General features: G+C 42.4%; 1 protein-coding gene across 7 annotated transcripts in view; it reads left to right on the top strand.

The window, feature by feature from the left end:
* Positions 1 to 21392, top strand: part of LOC126183483 (nuclear factor 1 X-type) — a 580732-nt gene that overhangs the window by 475910 nt on the left and 83430 nt on the right. For all 7 annotated transcript variants that reach the window (XM_049925509.1, XM_049925504.1, XM_049925507.1 and 4 more), the window contains one exon: positions 11543 to 11677. In XM_049925509.1, the coding sequence (XP_049781466.1) occupies positions 11543 to 11677 (135 nt within the window). The remainder of the gene's footprint in view (positions 1 to 11542; positions 11678 to 21392) is intronic.

Here is a 21392-nt window from a genome sequence, read left to right as displayed (position 1 = left end):
TAACGAAAAACTGTGAAGTGAGCGCTAAGGCAAGAGAAACTGAAAATTCCGTAAGTACCTAATAAAAGGAAATCCATCCATGTAATAACAAATATTACCTTTGATAACAGTAAATTAATTACAACATTAAGAAACAAGAGCGCAATGCAGATATCTGAATGAAGACTTACTAAGCACATGTGAGTAACAGAAATGGTTGTCTCTGTAAAACAGAAACTTCAACGTAAATACTTTATACGTATCCATCCAAAAAAAAGCTCTCTGTTAAACATGTTTTAATAGAAATGATTGTAGTACTTGAATTTACATCATCTTACTGTACCTTACTCCAATAATATACAGAAATAACGCGCAAACGGATCTTGAAGTAACTGTTTTGTTCCTTGTGAATCATAAGCTATCAGTCTGTGATGAGAACGTGATAACTAGTAATGACATGTCACCTCAGCCATGTATTCGACCACAAACTCAAATACGAACAGCCGTTTCATTTTAACAAGTCATTCTATGCGATGTTTCAGAACATTTATTTTCGAGTAATGTATCCGTCAAGTATTTCGAAAATGAAAAACACAGTTTCGCGTTACTAGGAAAGACAGGCATCTGCTCATGTAAAATAGCGTCTGGAAATGGATTATTCTTAATTTTTCTGAAACCACAAATATGTCATTTTACTGCTATGGCTTAATTGTACGGAATGCAGAAGAAAGTTAGGAGTTTAGCGTCTCGTCAACATCGAGATGTTTTTAGATGTAGTACTAGCTCGGATTAAACAAGGATTGGGAAGAAATCTACGGTTATTGAAGATATCATCCTTAAATTGTCCTGAACCGACTTACGGAAACCACATAACCATGAACTAAGTTGCCTTGGCATAGCTGGAACCTCGTTCCTCACTAACACTCCAGTTCATCAGCTATCACGCCACATCGTTCACTCTATCGAATGACGTGAAGGATTATGGCAGCTGTCTACATTCCGGCATAGCGGTACACCCGCCCCCTCCATCATGAACAACACAAATAGAACATTAATACGCACAAGTAGGCGTAAATGGGCACTAATCTCAGTCGCCTCCATTAAAGGAATACGCGTAGGATTTCAAAGAGACAGATTTTTTTTTATCTATTTTGGAGACTAAACAGTCCCTCCTGTTCCCGTCACCAACAATGCTGCCTGGTTTTTTTTCTTGTTTAGTAGAGATTATATTGTATGTTTTAATAAACATTAAACAAATCCCAGCTTTCGCCATATGTTGGGTTTGACAACGAATGATTCTGGGCCGGCCGGGGTGGCCGAGCGGTTCCAGGCGCTACAGTTTGGAACCGCGCGACCGCCACGGTCGCAGGTTCGAATCCTGCCTCGGGCATGGATGTGTGTGATGTCCTTAGGTTAGTGAGGTTTAAGTAGTTCTAAGTTCTAGGGGACTGATGACCTCAGAAGTGAAGTCCCATAGTGCTCAGAGCCATTTTTTGAATGATTCTGAGATACACGCAGTGTATATTCGTGTTCTCAATTGGGAAGAGACTCGGCGACGGTACTGACCAAGGTAAGGTTTGCCAAACACAAAGACAAGCAGTAGAAACTCTCGCCGTATCAGGGCGGGCATTATCTTGTTGAAATGTAAGCCCAGGATGGCTTTCCATGAGGGGCGCGCCGTACGGCAGGCGACAGTCGGGTTGGTATCCAACCCCTGCACGGGCGCCTCCAGACACTTCTCCGCCAGTCATCGGGGCTTGATTGGAAGTGGGACTCGTCACTGAAGACGTTTCTGCTTCAGTCAATGAGGCTCCAGATCGAGGGCGTGTCTGGAGACGCCCTGGAGCTACAGCGGGTCATACATATGCAACGAAACAATACTCTTACGAAAAGCGAAATACAGACAACAAGAGATAATTATTGTATTGTTAACACTGGTTTTATGAAGGGGAGGTATACACAGACACACAAAGGGAACATCTTTAACCACTGTCATGTTTCATGCTGAAATCAACGCCCACAGAGAACGCATCTGTTATGTGCTGCCACTACCAAAGCCATCGCCAACCATTAACTGCACTTTATCTTTCACAGCACATTCGAGTATGACAGTGATAGCTCAGTTAGTTGAATGTCACACTGGTAACCGAGAGTTTTTATTGTCTCCCGTCACCGCTATGACTTTTGCTGGCCCTTAATTGGGACATTTACCATTGAGAGTACCCTATGTTTGTGAAAAATGCTGTCACATGTTAGATCAGGCCCCCTGCTGAAGTGTACCTACCCCTTAGGAATGGACCTACGAATTAAACAAAATTTAGAATGAGATTTTCACTCTGCAGCGGAGTGTGCGCTGATGTCAAACTTCTTGTGGCAGATTAAAACTGTGAGCCGGACCGAGACTCGAACTCGGGATCTTTGCCTTTCGCGGGCAAGTGTTCTACCAACTGAGCTACCCAAGCACGACTCACGGCTCGTCCTCACAGCTTTACTTCTGCCAGTACCTCCTCTCCAGTTGTAATCTGCCAGGAAGTTTCATATCAGTGCACACCCCGCTGCAGAGTGAAAATCTCATTCTGGAAACATCCCCCAGGCTGTGGCTGAGCCAAGTCTCCGCAATATCCTTTCTTTCAGGAGTGCTAGTTCTGCAAGGTTCACAGGAGAGCTTCTGTAAAGTCTGGAAGGTAGGAGACGAGGTACTGGCAGAAGTAAAGCTGTGAGGAGGGGGCGTGAGTCGTGCTTCGGTAGCTCAGTTGGTAGAGCACTTGCCCGCGAAAGACAAAGGTCCCGAGTTCGAGTCTCGGTCCGGCACACAGTTTTAATCTGCCAGGAAGTTTCAAACAAAATTTAGGTTCAACGTCCCGAAGACAACAAAGTCAACAGAGACAAGCGTGTAATGGAAATCGGCCGTTGTTATGATAACCATCCGGTGCCATTTAGAGTAACTGCAAAAAAATGTTAACTGGAGAAGCTTAACATAGTTCTGTTACTACTGCTTCGTAAACAAATGGTAAATACACACGAGAATCAATATTCCAGTAGAGTACTCGGAAATATTTTATCTTTAAGAAAATCATGCATGAAGATCGTAAAATTGAAGTTGCCATATGGTTACCTAGAGATGGATGTTGATTGTACAAACTTACAACTGCTTAAAAACATATAAATCTGTAAAATAATCACATCATTGAACAATTAAAACGTGTTGATGTACTATTTATTTAGTCCAGTGTCATCTAAGCACTATAATTACAATATATCACCAAATGACGAAATCGACATTTATTCCCGTATTCGGAGAACAAATGGTGCAATCTTTGAGCCATTATATTGAAACGTGCATTATATTAAAATATTCTCGTCTAATAACGTTTAAAATTAATGATTATTTTGAATCCTATAGTCAATCCACCTTTCAGTGTTTTTTCACAAGGTGATTTTATTTTCCTCAGTCCGAGTTTCATGCAGCAGTTCAGACGGAGTACCTTCCGTTGAAAGAAAGTCTGTAACAGAAGTGAGACAGATATATGAAAAGGAATGAAAAAATACAAGACGTTTCAGTTTTTTGGAGAATTTTCATCACGCTTGACAGCCTTCGACGTTTAGGCTACAACCATCTTACCACAGTTTGAATTATTTCCTTTTCTACCACCCATTGCAAAAAGGTGCCAATATTTAGCATTTTATAATTAGTGAAAGCTTACAGTTACCTAAAACTATACTGGCTGCTGCAGTCATATTATTCAAATGGAGTATCACACATCATCTGAATAATCCACAGATAAATTCTGAAAAACCGTTTTGAAAAACCATTTCTCTGTCATAAGCAATATGGCTCTTTAAACCAGAAACTGTTTGACAAATGAGTGACTAGGCTTCACAAGCAGCAAGTATAATGGATCAATTTCCATTTTCTCTCAGATTTTCATAGCAGTGCTTACGTAAAAGTGTGAGTCAAAACATAACTCCTAATGCAAGATCTACGATAGGCGCTGAAAGAAATCGTTCGTCTGTGGAGGAATCATGTGCAAACATAAGAAAGAAGACAACAGTTTTTTTCTTAATTGTTTGTGAGGTGACATCTAACAAACAGAGAAATTTCAAATTTCTGGCACCACTTACATTTCCCAGACTTTTTTCTTATTTTACTTACGCTTTGCGAGATCCAAAAAGAACGCTTTACGCGTGACGTTAAGGGCTGCGAGTATACAGAGTATCCGGAAAAAAGGTTCCATTATTTACAGAGGACGTAGTATACATCAAGGGAAGAAAAATGTTTTCCGTAAACATTGGATGTAAACCTCATATTTTTCAGAATTATGATCTGCTTCTGTACGAGGGGCATATCTAACACACCGAGGACTTTGGCATGGGAACAATAAAGGAATAGCGTACGTGGTATACGTTATGCAGCATAACTTGTTTGCATTGATATCCAGCACGCACTCAACACAAGAACACGAACAGTTGCCACTGCGTGATACAGTACGTAGTGTATCTGTCAGGTATGTTATTTTCATCTGGTGTACCCGTAGTGTTGGTATGGCGTATTGTTCGTTGTGACATAAAAGTTCATTACTGTATTTGTTTCCCTATCTATCACTGGATGTACAGCTCCCGATGGAGACCTACCATTCGACACCAGAGATGGCAGATACGGCCTTCTGCTACGGGCAAGCGGATAGAAACAGCCTACTGGCATGTAACCTGTGTGTTGCCAAGTATCTACGACGCCTTACGCCATCGAAAAAGTGTTTAGTACCCAGTTACAGTGAATTTTCTAAACGGGATCCTTTGCACCACGAACACGGGATCGCTGCAGATCTCGAACAACTCGCACACCTGCTATGCAGCAACAGGTGTAGAACATGTGGAGGACAACCATGGCACGACAGTCTGATAGCGGCGGCGGAAGGTGTTGCTAAGTCCTCCATGAACAGTTGCTCTATACCTGCATGTGCAGCGAGTTCAAGCTCTGCTGCCGCACGATCGACCCACCAGATTGCAATTCTGCCAATCGTTTCTCCAAACGTGTGCTCGTGAACTGCAGTTCACGGCGAAGGTGTGGTTTACTGGTAACGTGGTGTTCACGAGAGACGGTATCGTAAATTACCATGACACGCACGTATGGGCCGATGCCAACCCGCATGCTCTTGAAGAGGGACGACACACGTCTGGTATAAACTTTTGGGCAAGTGTCCATAGGGACAGATTGCTAAGTCCCTACCTTCAACACAAAACGTTGAATGGTGGCAGGTCTCGTCACTTCCTTTGAAATCAGTTACCTGTATTGCTGGAGAATATGCCATTACGTGAAACAATTTCAAGTGTGGTACTTGCGTGACGGGGTACTGGCTGATTTTCAACTTTGGGTGAGGCGACACGTAACGTAAGTCTTTCAGGACCGATGGATTGGTCGGCGAGGGCCAATTACTTGGCCTGCCTTTTCTCCTAACCTTCACCCCGTGGATTTCTGGCTTTTGGAACATGTAAAGACCTTGCTGTTTGCAGTCCCCATAAGTGATGCGGATACACTACGAGAACATGTGTTCAATGCCTGCAACACAATCCGGCAACAACCAAGGGTGTTCCAACGACTGCGTGATTCAATGAGACGTAGGGCGGAGAGCTGCATTGCAATGGATGGCGGTCACATCGAGCACAGTTTGTGAAGAGTAGCGCAGAGACATCGTGATCACTCACAGTAGTGGTAGTAGAACATAACTCCAAAGATATGAAGTTTACGACCATTATTTATAGGAACTTTTGGATACTGCATACTCTGTAAATATTGGAACCTTTTTTTCCAGGTACCCCATGTAATCCAAGACATGGTTAGTACCAGAATAAATTAATGACGAAAAATGCGTGTGAGTCCGAACAGGAGAGATTAGAGCCGACACAGAGGCATACCAACAATCCTTCTTTCTGCGAACAATACGAGACTGGAATAGAAGGGAGAACCGATAGATGTACTCAGGGTACCCTCCGACACACACCGTCAGGTGGCTTGCGAAGTATGGATGTAGATGTAGATGATTGTAGAGACAATTTAGAACGTTCCTTCATAGAGTTTTCTGAGAAACTATATGTAATAACGCTTTTAACTGTAGAAACATCACTATCGCTCTGGAAGATATGAGAATTTAAGTGGCAGGATTCGCAGCAGTTTAAGTATAGTACACGAATCAGTCATCAGACGTCTTGTCGGCTGTTGCAAAGGTCTTCCTTTACACTTCGCTTACCAAGGCCAGGGACAGCACAGTGAGTCGACAGGCGACAAACGTGGTTCTATAAACTCGAACTGAACGCCATAGATCGTCTTTGGAATGACAGAGTGTAAGAATAGAGTTTTTCTCTGTGGTCATTAGAGGTCATTAGAGACGGGAAACAAGCTCTGATTGCACAAAACTAGGAATAGTCCTTTCAAAGAAACCATTTCGTCATTCACCAGGAAACCACAAATTCCTAAACTTCAATGGTTGGACGGCCATTTGAAGCCAAATCTTGACAAATATTAATCTTTAGAGGGTAGGTTGCCTATAACATTATTTTCCCTAGCGCCCAGCAAAAACTATTCATGTTATTTAAAGAAAAGCGAAAACCAATTACATCTGCGTTGTATAAGTACTAAGGGGAGACCGTTTTTCAACACCGAGTTCGAGTCTCGGTCCGCACACAGTTTTAATCTGCCAGGAAGTTTCATATCAGCGCACACACCTCTGCAGAGTGAAAATCTCATTCTGGAAACATCCCCCAGGCTGTAGCTAAGCCATGTCTCCGCAATATCCTTTCTTTTAGGAGTGCTAGTCCTGCAAGGTTCGCAGGAGAGCCTCTGTAAAGTTTGGAAGGTAGGAGACGAGGTACTGGCAGAAGTAAAACTGTGAGGACGGAGCGTGAGTCGTGCTTGGGTAGCTCAGTTGGTAGAGCACTTGCCCGCGAAAGGCAAGGTCTCGAATTCGAGTTTCGGTCTGGCACACAGTTTTAATCTGCCAGGAAGTTTCATATCAGCGCACACTCCGCTGCAAAGTGAAAATCTCATTCCGGAAACATAAGGACACAGTAATAGTAACAAAAGGATGTCCAACCTCCAATTACTGTACTTTCAACGTTGGTTTATGGTTACTGTAAATACATCACGGACTTTCGGTTGCAATCAGGTCTTCGAATGAAGCACTTGGAATAGGGTTTTGAATTCACGACATCCAGGAATGTATGGCACTCTATGACATCGTTTGTTTTTGCGAGATGTATATGGAGCCTGAAGATGGCGTAGTGGGATGCCGAAATTAGTAGTCAAAATAAAATGAAATAACATATCAATTACACGGCTGTTAGCGAATTTCATTGATAAGACATTATAGTTGGCCGCAGGCTATTCGCCACGTAATTTATGCGTTACCGAATTCGCAGAAACATACAAAAATTACCGACATTCGTACATCATCCGGCTATCGTTACAAGGAATCTGAGAGCAAACCGGAAGCAGAATCGGCGTCACTGTTGCGAACTGTTTTTCGTTATTCAATGAACAGCAGAATCTGTTAACAAAGAACGCAGGAAATCCGTAGCGCCAAAACCAGACCTGCTCGCAAAACTCTATTCATATCTGAAGTCCGTGTTATTCTTGAACTAAAATCCTTTAATGGCTCGGAGTGAAGCGGACGAGCGTTAATTTTCATAAACGAGGAAAGCTTGCTGCTCTCTCTGGGAAAGGTGGGATGAGGGGGGGGGGGGGGGGGGCGGAGTAGGGGGACGTTTCCTGTTGGCTTCCCGTCACGGCCCTTCAGTTTAATGGCAAGTAAGCGGAGCGACATTCATTATCCTTTTCCGCACAGGGCATTTACTGTCCGCACGCACGGAGCTCAGCTCACACAAAGTGCGAAGAAGAAACTGACACTCCGCAGGTCGATACCCACACAAACGTGCTAAAGCGATTTCCTAGGAGCATTCCCCGCGAGAAGCGCTCTCGTTGACCTACACAGGACTGCAAGCTTGCTAGTAACAGTTTCAATGAGGCTCTGATTTTTGCGAATAATCTCTTCCGTAGTACGACAAGTAATCTGCTCCATCAAGACAAGATTATCGTGAATGATTACGGCTGTCACATAGCACGTTAATGGACACTAAGTGCTGAATGTCAATGAAATCCAATTATAATCACATGTTAATTGAAAGATATTAAATGAATGCATTCTCCTGCATAGGCTTTTATTTTATTTTGAAGTAAACATTTTGCTTCATTATTTAGCAATTGTTATGCTTACAGCATGTTATAATCCGCGGGAAAAAGCAAGTTGCGATGGCCTCCCTAACAAGATTTTCCACAACCATAGTATGTACGGGCACAACTATCCTAGATGTGAAGTCCAGATGTAAATTGAAAAAAGTGCATGCCAAATGCGGATTTATTCATTATACCAGCTTGCATAACACGTAAAAATACGTTTAAGGAAAATAATACAGGCCATATAAGATAACGCATAGGCTTATAACTTTACTTCTACTTTAAATTAACATTGTTTTGCTACTTAAAATGTAAAGAGTTAGTGATTCTTAAAATAAATTATCTTCTTATTTATAAAATGTAAAAAAATTAGTGCATTTTCCTGTTTCAGTTGGCAAAAATGTTAAAATGATTTCCGAATTCGGTGTATCATTTCGGTCTTCTATTCTATAACACTGTTGAGGTGTCGTGTCTTCGATTTCTTATTCTTGAAATAAAAACTTTTTTTTTCAAAATTGTACTATAAGAAAATGTTTTTCTCATTACGACATTAAAAAGAAGTATTCAGTCACACGCATTATCATACAGAATATGTGTTTCTTTCCTTATTCGTTTCTCAATGTATATGTACGAGAAAGACTAACAAATTTTTCAGACAAAAAGGTCTGATTTTAGGAGCTCTATTCAATTTACCTTAAATTCTAGGCAATATGAGATTAACCATTTATTTTGGCTTTAATATTTCCTTGAAACGAGTGTGTCTCCTAAAAATACCTAACTTACCATTTTCGAGAAAAATCACTTTTAATGTAGACTGGTGATCACACATTTCAAACGACGTTAGATATCTCGTAAAATGTGATAAACATGCCTATTAATAGCTGCAGCAAACATCTTTCCAAAAACAGCCCGGAAATTTTCTAAATAGGTTAGTGCAACGTAAAGTTTCATCTCGATAGATACATAAACTTCCCGTAATAGTATTGGAATTGGTAACTTTTATTTGTCACTTTATCAAAATGTATGATTGAAAACACTTAAGGTACTCTTAATTTCCAAACCATTCATACATCACACCAAAGCGCATCGTTCAATCTTCAAAAATAGCTATTTTTGCTTTTAAATTTGGAATAGTTACAAAGAGTTTCGAACACCACCGCAAACCTTGGATCAATGCATTAAACAGTTTTTAAGAAATACATACTTCTAAAAATGTTAGAGCTCAAGTTTCAGAAACATGAGGGTTGACCACAAAATACAGCAAACTTTTTTAATTTAATTTAATTACCTGTAAATATTTAAATATGTAAAAACATTGCAAAACGAAGTTTGTTTCTAGCTTTAGAGAAGTAGCACGCCAGTCTGTATGTATAAATAACAGCGACATATTTGAATGAGATATTTCACTACATTCCATACGATGTTTCAATTACAAAACATTTGCATCTGTATGTGTCAAAAGTTCCATAAGCAAAGTAGTGTTACATTAAATCACGAGTTTCATGTTCAGGATGACTATGGTGCTATTTCCGAGATTGGCCATTCTACATTATATCACACAGATCTCGGGATAAAATTCTTTGCAATGATTAATTCTCGAAATTTTATAGAACCTGATCCTCATATTGTCTCCATCAATGGAATTTCAAATTCTAATGTCGACAAAAAGTGATATCTAGAAAATTGCATTTGTAACCAATCTGCGGTGGCATCTTTACTTTATGAAATCAAGACGAAAAGCATCCCATTTGGCGAAAATATTGTTGTTGAGATTCGCTTCATGGAGTCGCTCTCCCCTCCTTCACCCCATCGGCCTCTGAGTAAAAAGAGAGTTCCAGAAGCCAAGAATGAAGAACCATGTAACATGCTAAAACCTTTTGAAAAGGCAGCATAGACTCAAAATGTCTAGTAGTTGAAACTTACGATATGCCAGAGAATACGTAAATAAACCGTAGTATGCGGAGTAATTGCGATAAGAACAGCGTATGACCATTCATGTTGCAGTGATCGTATTCAGTATCAGAAGACTATCGTAGTTTCGAAACTGCTAGAAGACTTATAGACCATAAGAGGGGCTAGACTAACTGCTTCGCCTTTCTCTTTGTTGTTTACAAGTTAGTGGAATCATACAGTTTTAATTTCGCGAAAGAGAAGTAAAATATTTATTAATGAGTACTGGGCGATAATTCTGAAGGAAATTCCTCATAAACGTTAAACAATACCCTAAACCGGTTTCTACAGCAGACCGTATTTCAATATTACACTGGTAACTAATAAAGAAACGTGGAAAGTGTACTAAAGGAGAAGAAGACTACGGCTTTCGAACTGTTTCACGTCCACCTCCTCCGCCACGTAAATATTGTCTAACAGGGCGATAACTATACTGAACTTGCTGACTTGGTCTTCCCGTGTCCTTTAGTGAAACGTTTTCTTCCAAACGTTAACATGCCATGTGACCATACTTATCTTTTCAATAGGTCTCGAGTTTGATATATGCATAAAACAGCCAACCGGTTGCAAAAAACTGATAAAAAATAGAGTTGCAACCAGTTGGCTTTTATACCTACCCTATTCTCGTACAGTTGCTGTCTCAAATTTGGAAATTTGTGGTAAGTTCTATGGGCTCAAACTGCTTAGGTCACCGGTCCCTAGCCGTACACACTACTTACTCTAACTTAAACTAATCTACGCTACGGACAGCACACACACACACACACACACACACACACACACACACACACACACACACACACATGCCCGACTGAGGACTCGAACCTCCGACGGAGGGAGCCGCGCGAACCGTGGTAACACGCCTTTGACCACGCGGCTACCCCGCGCGGCTGCTGTCTCATAGCCGTACTGAAAAAGATTTTTACCTGGAGATCTCGAGCTGTTTTAAAAAGCCTATTTTGTTCTGTTAACAAAGATATTTACATAACTGCATGTCGATAAATAAATAGTGATGAAGTCAAATTAGGTAGGAAAATACTCGATTCTTAACGTAATATCACTTGTCTAACATCTTGTCCAGATATTTGAAACCAGTTGTGAAATATGGTAAATGTCAACTTTAGATGTGACATCCTATGTTAAATATTGGAACAGTTAGCCTCCTTTGCTAACATTCTTCTGCTTACCTAAAGTATAAATCTTGGAGAGTTTAAAAATATAGTCCGTCACGTCGAACACCATATGCTAGAGTTTCTTTTAGTCCTTCGTTGCTGTCGTTACACGAAATAATCACACATCTCATAACAAAACACAATGCACTGCGTTGCAGAGCGGAAACGCAGTTCTAAACTTAGTGCTGATGGGATGTTTGTCTGTGTGTTTCAGCTTCTATCATGCAGGGCCCGAATGGCATGCAGCCTCCAGTGAGTGCAATAAAGCTGGAGAACCCGAACTACTACTGCAACAGCTACACGCCGCCCGCCTCCGACCATACCTCCATGATGCCCACCGGCGCCTACAGTAAGTGCACAAGCCTCCGGTTTCTCTCTCTCTCTCTCTCTCTCTCTCTCTGTGTGTGTGTGTGTGTGTGTGTGTGTGTGTGTGTGTGAGCGTGTCAGCTATTTTAGTTTTATTTAAAGTTGTCGTTATTGTACACTACTGGTCATTAAAATTGCTACACCACAAAGACGCGAAAATTTAACCGACAGTAAGAAGACGCTGTGATATGCAAATGATTAGCTTTTCGGAGCATTCACACAAGGTTGCCGCCGGTGGCGATACCTACAACGTGCTGACATGAGGAAAGTTTCCAACCGATTTCTCATACACAAATAGCAGTTGACCGGCGTTGCCTGGTGAAACGTTGTTGTGATGCCTCGTGTAAGGAGGAGAAATGCGTACCATCACGTTTCCGATTTTGATAAAGGTCGGATTGTAGCCTATCGCGCTTCGGTTTATCGTATCTCGACATTGCTGCTCGAGTTGGTCGAGATCCAATGACTGTTAGCAGAATATGGAATCGGTGGGTTCAGGAGGGTAATACGGAACACCGTGCTGGATCCCAACGGCCTCGTATCACTAGCGGTCGAGATGACAGGCATCTTATCCGCATGGCTGTAACGGATCGTGCAGCCACGTCTCGATCTCTGAGTCAGCAGATGGGGACGTTTGCAAGACAACAACCATCTGCACGAACAGTTCGACGACGTTTGCAGTAGTATGGACTATCAGCTCGGAGACTATGGTTGCGGTTACACTTGACGCTGCATCACAGACAGGAGCGCCTGCGGTGGTGTACTCGACGACGAACCTGGGTGCACATGTGGCAAACCGTCATTTTTTCGGATGAATCCAGGTTATTTTTACAGCATCATGATGGTCGCATCCGTGTTTGGTGACATCGCGGTGAACGCACATTGGAAGCGTGTATTCGCCATCGCCATACTGGCGTATCACCCGGCGTGATGATAAGGGGAGCCATTGGTTACACGTCTCGGTCACCTCTTGTTCGCATTGACGGCACTTTGAACTGTGGACGTTACATTTCAGATGTGTTACGACCCGTGGCTCTACCCTTCATTAGATCCCTGCGAAACCCTACATTTCAGCAGGATAATGCACGACCGCATGTTGCAGGTCCTGTACGAGCCTTTTTGGATACAGAAAATGCCAGCACATTCTCCAGATCTCTCACCAACTGAAAACGTCTGGCCAATGGTGGCCGAGCAACTGGCTCGTCACAATACGCCAGTCACTACTCTTGATTAACTGTGGTATCGTGTTGAAACTGCATGGGCAGCTGTACCTGTACACGCCGTCCAAGCTCTGTTTGACTCAATGCCCAGGCGTATCAACGTCGTTATTACGGCCAGAGGTGATTGTTCTGGGTACTGATTTTTCAGGATCTGTGCACCCAAATTGCGTGAAAATGTAATCGCATGTCGGTTCTAGTATAATATATTTGTCCAATGAATACCCGTTTATCATCTGCATTTCTTCTTGGTGTAGCAATTTTAATGGCCAGTAGTGTAATTGTAGAAAGAATCTCATGAAGTTAGGGGATGGAATCACTCGTGATTTTCAAAGTGCTACCAGCAGTCCAGCAAGCACAATGACTGTGTATGGGGAGTTAAAAATAATGGGTACAGTGGTCGAGCAGCTCTTAAGTCACAAATTCTTGTAATCAGTTCTAGGTGGCACGTGAGGTGGTGCAAAGACCGACCTCACTGAACAGTGGGTGACTGGAAACGGATGATACGGAATGATGAATCGCTCCATTTCCTGTGGCAGTTCAGTGGAAGGGTTTGGGTTTGGAGGTGCCTGCAGAGCGTTATCTGCCATCATGTATGGCGCCAAAAGTGAAGTACGGAGGAGAAGGTGTTATGTATGTTGTGGGTGTTTTTCGTATTTGGGTGTGGTCCCATTATTGCACTTAAGAAAATGCTAAATGCGGAAGGATATGGACACATTTTACAGCATTGTGCACGGTGTATAGCAGAGTAACAGTTTGGAGACGGTGAGTGAATCAGCGTGACAAAAAATGGTACAAATGGCTCTGAGCACTATGGGACTTAACTGCTGTGGTCATCAGTCCCCTAGAACTTAGAACTACTTAAACCTAACCAACCTAAGGACATCACACACATCCATGCCCGAGGCAGGATTCGAACCTGCGACCGTAGCGGTCACGCGGTTCCAGACTGTAGCGCCTAGAACTCAGCGTGACAAAGTACCCTGTCATAAAGAAGCATTTGTGAGGCAATGATTTGTGGACAATAACATTCCTGAAATGAACCGGCCTGCACAGAGTCGAAGACTACGGCTGGGTGCTCAGCATACTCCTATGATGCTAGTAAGACCCATAACTATTGACCAACCAGTAAACAATCGTCTCTCCCACGAAGTTATTTGGGATTAATTAATGAAACGTTGCATAATGGAAACTACTGCAGTCTGGAGTAACAATAGGGACTGCCCCAACAAACACGATGACATGAGCCTATAACTCACACAGATATATTAAAGAACAGTTTCATCTAACTACAGACTGTAACTAAATATCACACTTAAGTTAAATAAATTGTTAGTTAATAAACATGAATTGGATTCCCAGTCATCACAGAAAGCACAATGATCCAGTGACATTAAAAAAAAAAAAAAAGAATACGTCAAGACCTTGGCATGAGTGTGATGAAATACGATTGCAAATAAATCACTTCATAAAGGCAAGGCCTCCGGTCCAGATGCTATACCAGTCAGATTCCTCTCAAAGTATGCTGATAAAATAGCTCCATATTTAGCAATTATATACAACCACTCGTTCACAGAAAGATCCGTACCTAAAGACTGGAAAATTGCTCAAGTCACACCAATACCTAAAAAGGGAAGTAGGAGTAATCCGCTGAATTACAGGCCTCTATCACTAACATCGATTTGCAGTAGGGTTTTGGAACATGTACTGTATTCGAACATTATGAAGTACCTCGAAGAAAACGATTTATTGACACATAGTCAGCACGGTTTTAGAAAATATCGTTCTTGACAAACACAATTAGTTCTTTATACTCATGAAGTAATAAGTGCTATCGACACGGGATGACAGATTGATTCCATATTTTTAGTTTTCCAGAAGGCTTTCGACACCGTTCCTCACAAGCGCCTTCTAACCAAACTGCGTGCCTACGGAGTATCGCCTTAGTTGTGCCACTGGATTCGTGATTTCCTGTCAGGAAGGTCACAGTTCGTAGTAATAGACGGAAAGTCATCGAGTAAAGCAGAAGTAATATCCGGCGTTCCCCAAGGAAGTGTTACAGGCCCTCTATTGTTCCTGATCTATATTAACGACATAGGAGACAATCTGAGTAGCCGTCTTAGATTGTTTGCACATGGTGCTGTCATTTACCGTCTTGTAAAGTCATCAAATGATCAAAACGACTTGCAAAATGATTTAGATAAGATATCTGTATGGTGCAAAAAGTGGCAATTGACCCTGAATAGGGAAAAGTGTGAAGTTATTCACATGAGTACTAAAAGAAATCAGCTACATTTCGATTACGCGATAAGTCACACAAATCTGAAGGCTGTAAATTCAACTAAATACTTAGGGATTACAATTACAAATAACCTAAATTGGAACGATCACGTAGATAATATTGTGGGTAGAGCAAACCAAAGACTGCGAATCATTGGCAGAACACTTAGAAGGTGCAACAGGTCTACTAAAGAGACTGCTTACACCACGCTTGTCCGCCCTATTCTAGAGCTGTGCGGTGTGGGATCCGCATCAGGTGGGACTGACGGATGACATCGAAAAAGTACAAAGAAGGACAGCTCGTTTTGTATTATCGCGAAATAGAGGAGATAGTGTCACAGACGTGATACGTGAATTGCAGTGGCAATCATTAAAACAAAGTCATTTTTCGTTGCGATAGGATCTTCTCATGAAATTTCAATCACCAGTTTTCTCTTCCGATTGCAAAAACATTCTGTTGGCACCCACCTACATAGGGAAAAATGATCATCACGATAAAATAAGAGAAATTAGGGCTCGCACAGAAAAATTTAAGTGCTCGTTTTTCCCGCGTGCCGTTCGAGAGTGGAATGGTAAAGAGACAGCTTGAAGGTGGTTCATTGAACCCTCTGACAGGCATTTTATTGTGAATAGCAGAGTAATCACGTAGATGTAGATTAAAAGTCCCCACATAAACGCAAATGATTGCGAATGCAACTAATAGATGTAACAGAAGACCACACCAGAGATAACGGCCCCAGAAAGTTATATGCAAGTGCAGGATAAGGCAATTGAGCTGCCTGTGTGTATTCAGTTAAGCCAAACCAATCTTGAAATAAGCAAGTTCGCGGTCCCCTCGTCACGACGGGTGCAATTGCTGCACGTTCTCACCATGCTCAGTTATGCCGTAGCGATTGCCTGAATTTTTCATTTGTTGGTGCTCGCAATCCTTACCGTAATTGGCCACAGAGTGCCCAATGCATCCTGCCTCGGGCATGGATGTGTGTCATGTCCTTAGGTTATTTAGGTTTAAATAGTTCTAAGTTCTAGGGGACTGATGATCTCAGATGTTAAGTCCCATAGTGCTCAGAGCCATTTGAACCATTTGTTTGAACTAAGATGACGCGTTTTCTGCTCACTATTGCAGAAATTGCTCTGGCTGTCTCAGCATTGGGCACTCTGAGGCCAATTACGGTAAGGATTGCGAGCACCAACAAATGAAAAATTCAGAAATATATTACAAAAATCCCTTGATTGGTCAATGATGTTAATTGTCTCTAAAAGTGGGGGCTGAAGTTCGGAGTTCTGTCCCGCCGAGAGCGTGATTTTCTGTCCTGGTCAATAATAGGGAAGGAACGTACACACAGGTAGCCCTTCCTCCGGCTACCAAAATAATTTTCGTGAATCAGTCAGAGTTCGTTTTACAAGTTTGATTAAGAACACCCGGCTACCTCCTCTCGCACTACGTGGTCGTTACTTGCTTTCAGTGCGTGTCTTGACTTTCCATGCCGTAACTGTCTAAAAAGCATTCTTAAAGCTCCTCGTAGCCCCGAAGTTTTATAGCCTCCTAGTTGTGCCAGGCTGCCCCCTATTGTTAAGCACTCTGGACGGTTCCGGTCTACTGCAGCCCCCAGCCAAGGTGACCGCCCCTTCGCTCAGGGCTTTCAAAAAGAAACCCATTTATGACCCTGTGTTGAGCCCCTGTGTGGAAATGTCCCATGGCAGCTCGCCTAACTTGTTGGAAGAAAGAAAAGACTCCAGAGTCCAAAAAGGCAGAACAGAAACTAAAGGGATTATCAATCATTCTAATAACGCATATTTACGTGCATATTCAAGTGAACTATTCATATTATGACATTACGGGGTGCCCTACCTAAAATAAATGAATGTCAATTTGGTTCAGTGTCAGTTTGGCAAAAACTGCCATGTAACAATGTCGGGAATAAAATTGTCTAGGTAGCATATTTAATTATTAACATTGCAAGATCACAGGTTAATGTAAGCGCGAGGTAAGCCATTCCATGTGTGAAAAGCTGCTACATTAATAACTGATGTAACTGCCAGAATGTTACACGTAAGCATGCAAACGTGAGTGCAATGTGTTGTACAGGCGTCAGATATCAGTTTGTGGGATGGAGTTCCTTGCCGCCGGCCGGAGTGGCCGTGCGGTTCTAGGCGCTACAGTCTGGAACCGCGAGACCGCTACGGTCGCAGGTTCGAATCCTGCCTCGGGCATGGATGTATGTGATGTCCTTAGGTTAGTTAGGTTTAAGTAGTTCTAAATTCTAGGGGACTGATGACCTCAGAAGTTGAGTCCCATAGTGCTCAGAGCCAGTTCCTTGCCTGTTGCACTTAACTTAGTTGGTCAAACAGGGGCGGTTAATGTTGGTGTTGTGGACGACAATGGAGTTGTTGTCCGATAATGTCCCATATGTGCTCGATTGGAGACGGACCTGATGGTCGAGAAAGCTAAGGCAGCATGTCCACACCCTGTAGAGCATGTTGGATTACATCATCAGTATGTGGGTGAGCGTTATCCTGCTGGAAATCAGCCCCAGGAATGCTGTTCATGAATGGCAGCACAACAGGTCGAATCACCAGACTCACGAAAAATTTGCAGTCAGGATGCATGGGATAACCACGAGAGTGATTCTGCTGTCACATAATATCGCACTGCTGACCAACCCCAGGTGTAAGACCAATGCTGACAAATTGGTTACCGCTCCTCAACTGGCCTCCTAACCAACACACGGCCATCACTGGCACTGAAGCAGCACCAGAAAACACAACGGATCTCTACTCTGCCCTCCAGTAACCTCTCGCTTGACACCTCTGACGTCGCAAATGGCACTGGTTTAGGGTCAGTGGAATGAACGCTACAGGACGTCTGGCTCGGAGCTCTCCTCGAAGCAACTGTTTCGTAACAGTTCGTTATGTCGCTGTGATGCCAACTGCTGCTCAAACTGCTGCCGCAGTTGCAGGACGATGCGCCAGAGCCATACCCCGAACACAGTGGTCTTCCCTCCCAGCAGTGCCACGTGGTTGTCCGAAGGCAGGTCTTCTTGCGACTGTACAGTCCCGTGACCACCGCTGCCAGCAATCACGTTAGTGCCAAGTCTTTCTGTAGTATCGCAGAAGAAACATCCAGCTTCTCGTAGCCACATTCCACGACCTCGTTCAACCTCAGTGAGCTGTTGACAATGGCGTCTTTGTCGCCTAAAAGGCATTCTTGACTAACACAACTCACCACGTCCAATCTCATACGTAACTAACACTCACGACCGTTACGGCATATATTTAAACCGAACCGGACCTGCGTTCTCATAGTGGCGCTGCTAGCGCCACTCATGCGACTGGCGTGAAATTTGAATAGATATCATCTTTCAGATGTTGAAACGAGCTTACCAACTTGTGTCGCACATTTTAGCATTGTGATTTTTTCCGTCAGTGTATCTTGCACGACATTTTGAAAGTGACAAAGGTCGCCACCCGCTGGTTTCCGCGACTACTCACACAAAATCAAAAATCCCGTCAAACCGAGGCAGCTGTGGAAATCCTGTAACTGTGCCAATTCACCCAGACTTCTTCTTTAGCAGCCTCATCTCCATGTACGAGGGTTATGTTTGTCGCTGTGAGTCCGGAACAAAGGTACAAAGTAAGTAGGGCAAACATGTGAAGTTACTACCTCCGAAAAAAACGTGAAGGCCTATCCATCGTCGGACAAGGTGTAGTTCCGAGTTTTTTTAGACCTCCATGGAATCGTGGTAACACGTTATGTTCATAAGAGGCAAATCGTCCAGGAGAATACTACCGAAATCTCCCGACGGTGTTATTGGAGGTTGTCAAGACGAAGCGTTGCCGGAAGGTGTCCGAGGGAGTGGTTCTACTCGATGACAACGCCCTAGCTACTTCTTCTCATGACACAATCATACATGGGGTAACTTACAGTTTACAAGACCTCGTGCAAACGTGACGTCATTTTGACGTCACACACGGTTATCGAAACCACAGGTACTGCTATCGACTTCCGTTGGAGTTCGATGCGGGATGCTTGGGAGCCACCGTATTGAATTCCAGAGTGGATAGTTTCCGTATCGTAGCTTGCGTATTATGAAAGTATGCCATTTCAAAAAAAACGGCACGTTGAAGATTTATAATAACATGTCGTTCTTGGTACGATTTGTTATAATTAAATATCACATAATGACAGGTTGTCGGTTAAGCCCCTTATGACATGTCAGTTACAGCAGAAAAGCTGGAATTTCGCCAGTTCGTCGTAATTGTGTGGTTAGAAGCGGAAAGTACCACAGTTTTCTACTTCAGTGGATGGTTCGTGGCCTACAAATTCCAAAAAAAAAATTTTCGCCTTCGTGCTTCTAAACAAGAATGCTGCCCCCCCCCCCCTGTCTCCCTCTCTCTCTCTCTCTCTCTCTCTCTCTCTCTCTCTCTTTCTCTCTCTCTCTCTCTCTCTCTCAGGAGTGAGTTGTCATTGTTAATGATTTACAAATTAAACATGAAACACGCAGATGCTAATAAATATTCAAAACACGTAAAGCAAACTACCACTCACAATAAGAAGCATAGAAAAGACCGACTCATTTGCAAAAGAATTAAAAGGTAACTTACTCTGAGCCATCTATAGGTAGAAAAGAAAATTTACGAGCTAGTTCTTTTACGACATTCTTTTCCAAACAAGAACGTCTTCAATTAAAGTAAATAGTTAACCATCAATATTACTTTTGTCATCATTTTATTACAACAAATTTTACCAATACCGACGCGTTATCGAGAGATCCTCAATGTGCTGGTGTTGTGAAACAGCATTTATTCATGGGACATAAGGTAAATGAGCTATTGCTTTAATTCGTGTGATTGAATCGCTACCCACCCTTTCTAATTAAAAACCAAATCTGAAACTAGCTTTCAGAGTTCGTAAACGTAAACATGTTTTTTGAGACACCTTAATGCACACTTGAATAAATACGATATTGGATTCAATGCTATCTTCAGCTGGTTTTATACTTGTAAATCTTCAAGTTGTCTCACTTTTGGAGTTCATTAAGGCGTATTACGAAAAATAGTTAATGTAGTGCAACTTTATCAGTACTTAATTTCGGACTTACTCTTGCAAACATTTTAATCTTTCCCTTATCCGTTGCCCATTCCACACGAATGCAGAACTTCATACATCTATAAACAACATAACCACGAGGTTAACGTACCATGCAGTAAAGAAAAAGCATATCTCCAGTTCCCTCTACTTGGGGTGAATGTTATTGTTCCGAACATCATGTTCGCCTCGTGTATTAGCGAGCGAAGTGGCGCAGTGGATAGCACACTGGACTCGCATTCGGGACGACGAAGGCTCAAACCCCCGTCCGGCCATCCTGATTTAGGTTTTCCGTGATTTCCCTAAATCACTTGAGGCAAATGCCAGGATGGTTCCTTTGAAAGGGCGCGACTCATTTCCTTCCCCGTCCTTTGCTAATCCGATGAGATGTCGATAGACAGCTGTTTCGTCTTCTATAAAGCGCGTTACATCAAAATGACGTCACGTTTGTACGAAGTCTTGTGAACTGCAGGTTACCCTCACACATGCTGCTTCTTCGGACTGCCCAATTATGCCTCACCGCTGTATCCTCCTGTCATTTCATCCAGTTAATTCTCCTTACGTGGAACAGCCAAAATGCAGACTTCTAGAGCTAAGGTCTCCATCAAATCAGCCTTGGGTGGGAAAAACGTGTCGCGTGGGAGAGTGACTATATAGAGGATTAGCGCCATCACCAAATTTCTCAGCTTCATTTTTTTCGAACTGATAATTACCGCTTTGACTGACCTAACGTGAATTGCGAACCGGCTAGAAGTCAAGATTATCTTGTGCGATAAATATGGAGCCAGTTCCAATGCACTTGTTAAAAATTTCATCATCTTTATAGCTGTATTTCATTCTCATTTCGCTATTACAGGAAACCTGGTAACGTCGAATAAATTGTTTGATATGCATAGGTTGTTTAATCATTCGCCACTCATGTAAAATACTGGTATATAATTAAAAATACTCATTAACTCTCCTATACAAAAAATCCTAATGTGTTAGAACGACACGGCCATTGACTTCGTAACTTTTACGAAACTTTTTTCTGTTTGTGGACGATAAGATATTGATTTACGAATGTAAGTATTTGGAATATCTTGAAAGCTTCACGAGCGATCCTACACAATTTT

The sequence above is a fragment of the Schistocerca cancellata genome, chromosome 4, assembly GCF_023864275.1.
Source record: "Schistocerca cancellata isolate TAMUIC-IGC-003103 chromosome 4, iqSchCanc2.1, whole genome shotgun sequence".
In the NCBI taxonomy this organism is placed as follows: Eukaryota; Metazoa; Arthropoda; class Insecta; order Orthoptera; family Acrididae; genus Schistocerca; species Schistocerca cancellata.
Note: the sequence above shows the minus strand (reverse complement) of the source record. Positions and strands in the feature narration are given on the sequence as shown.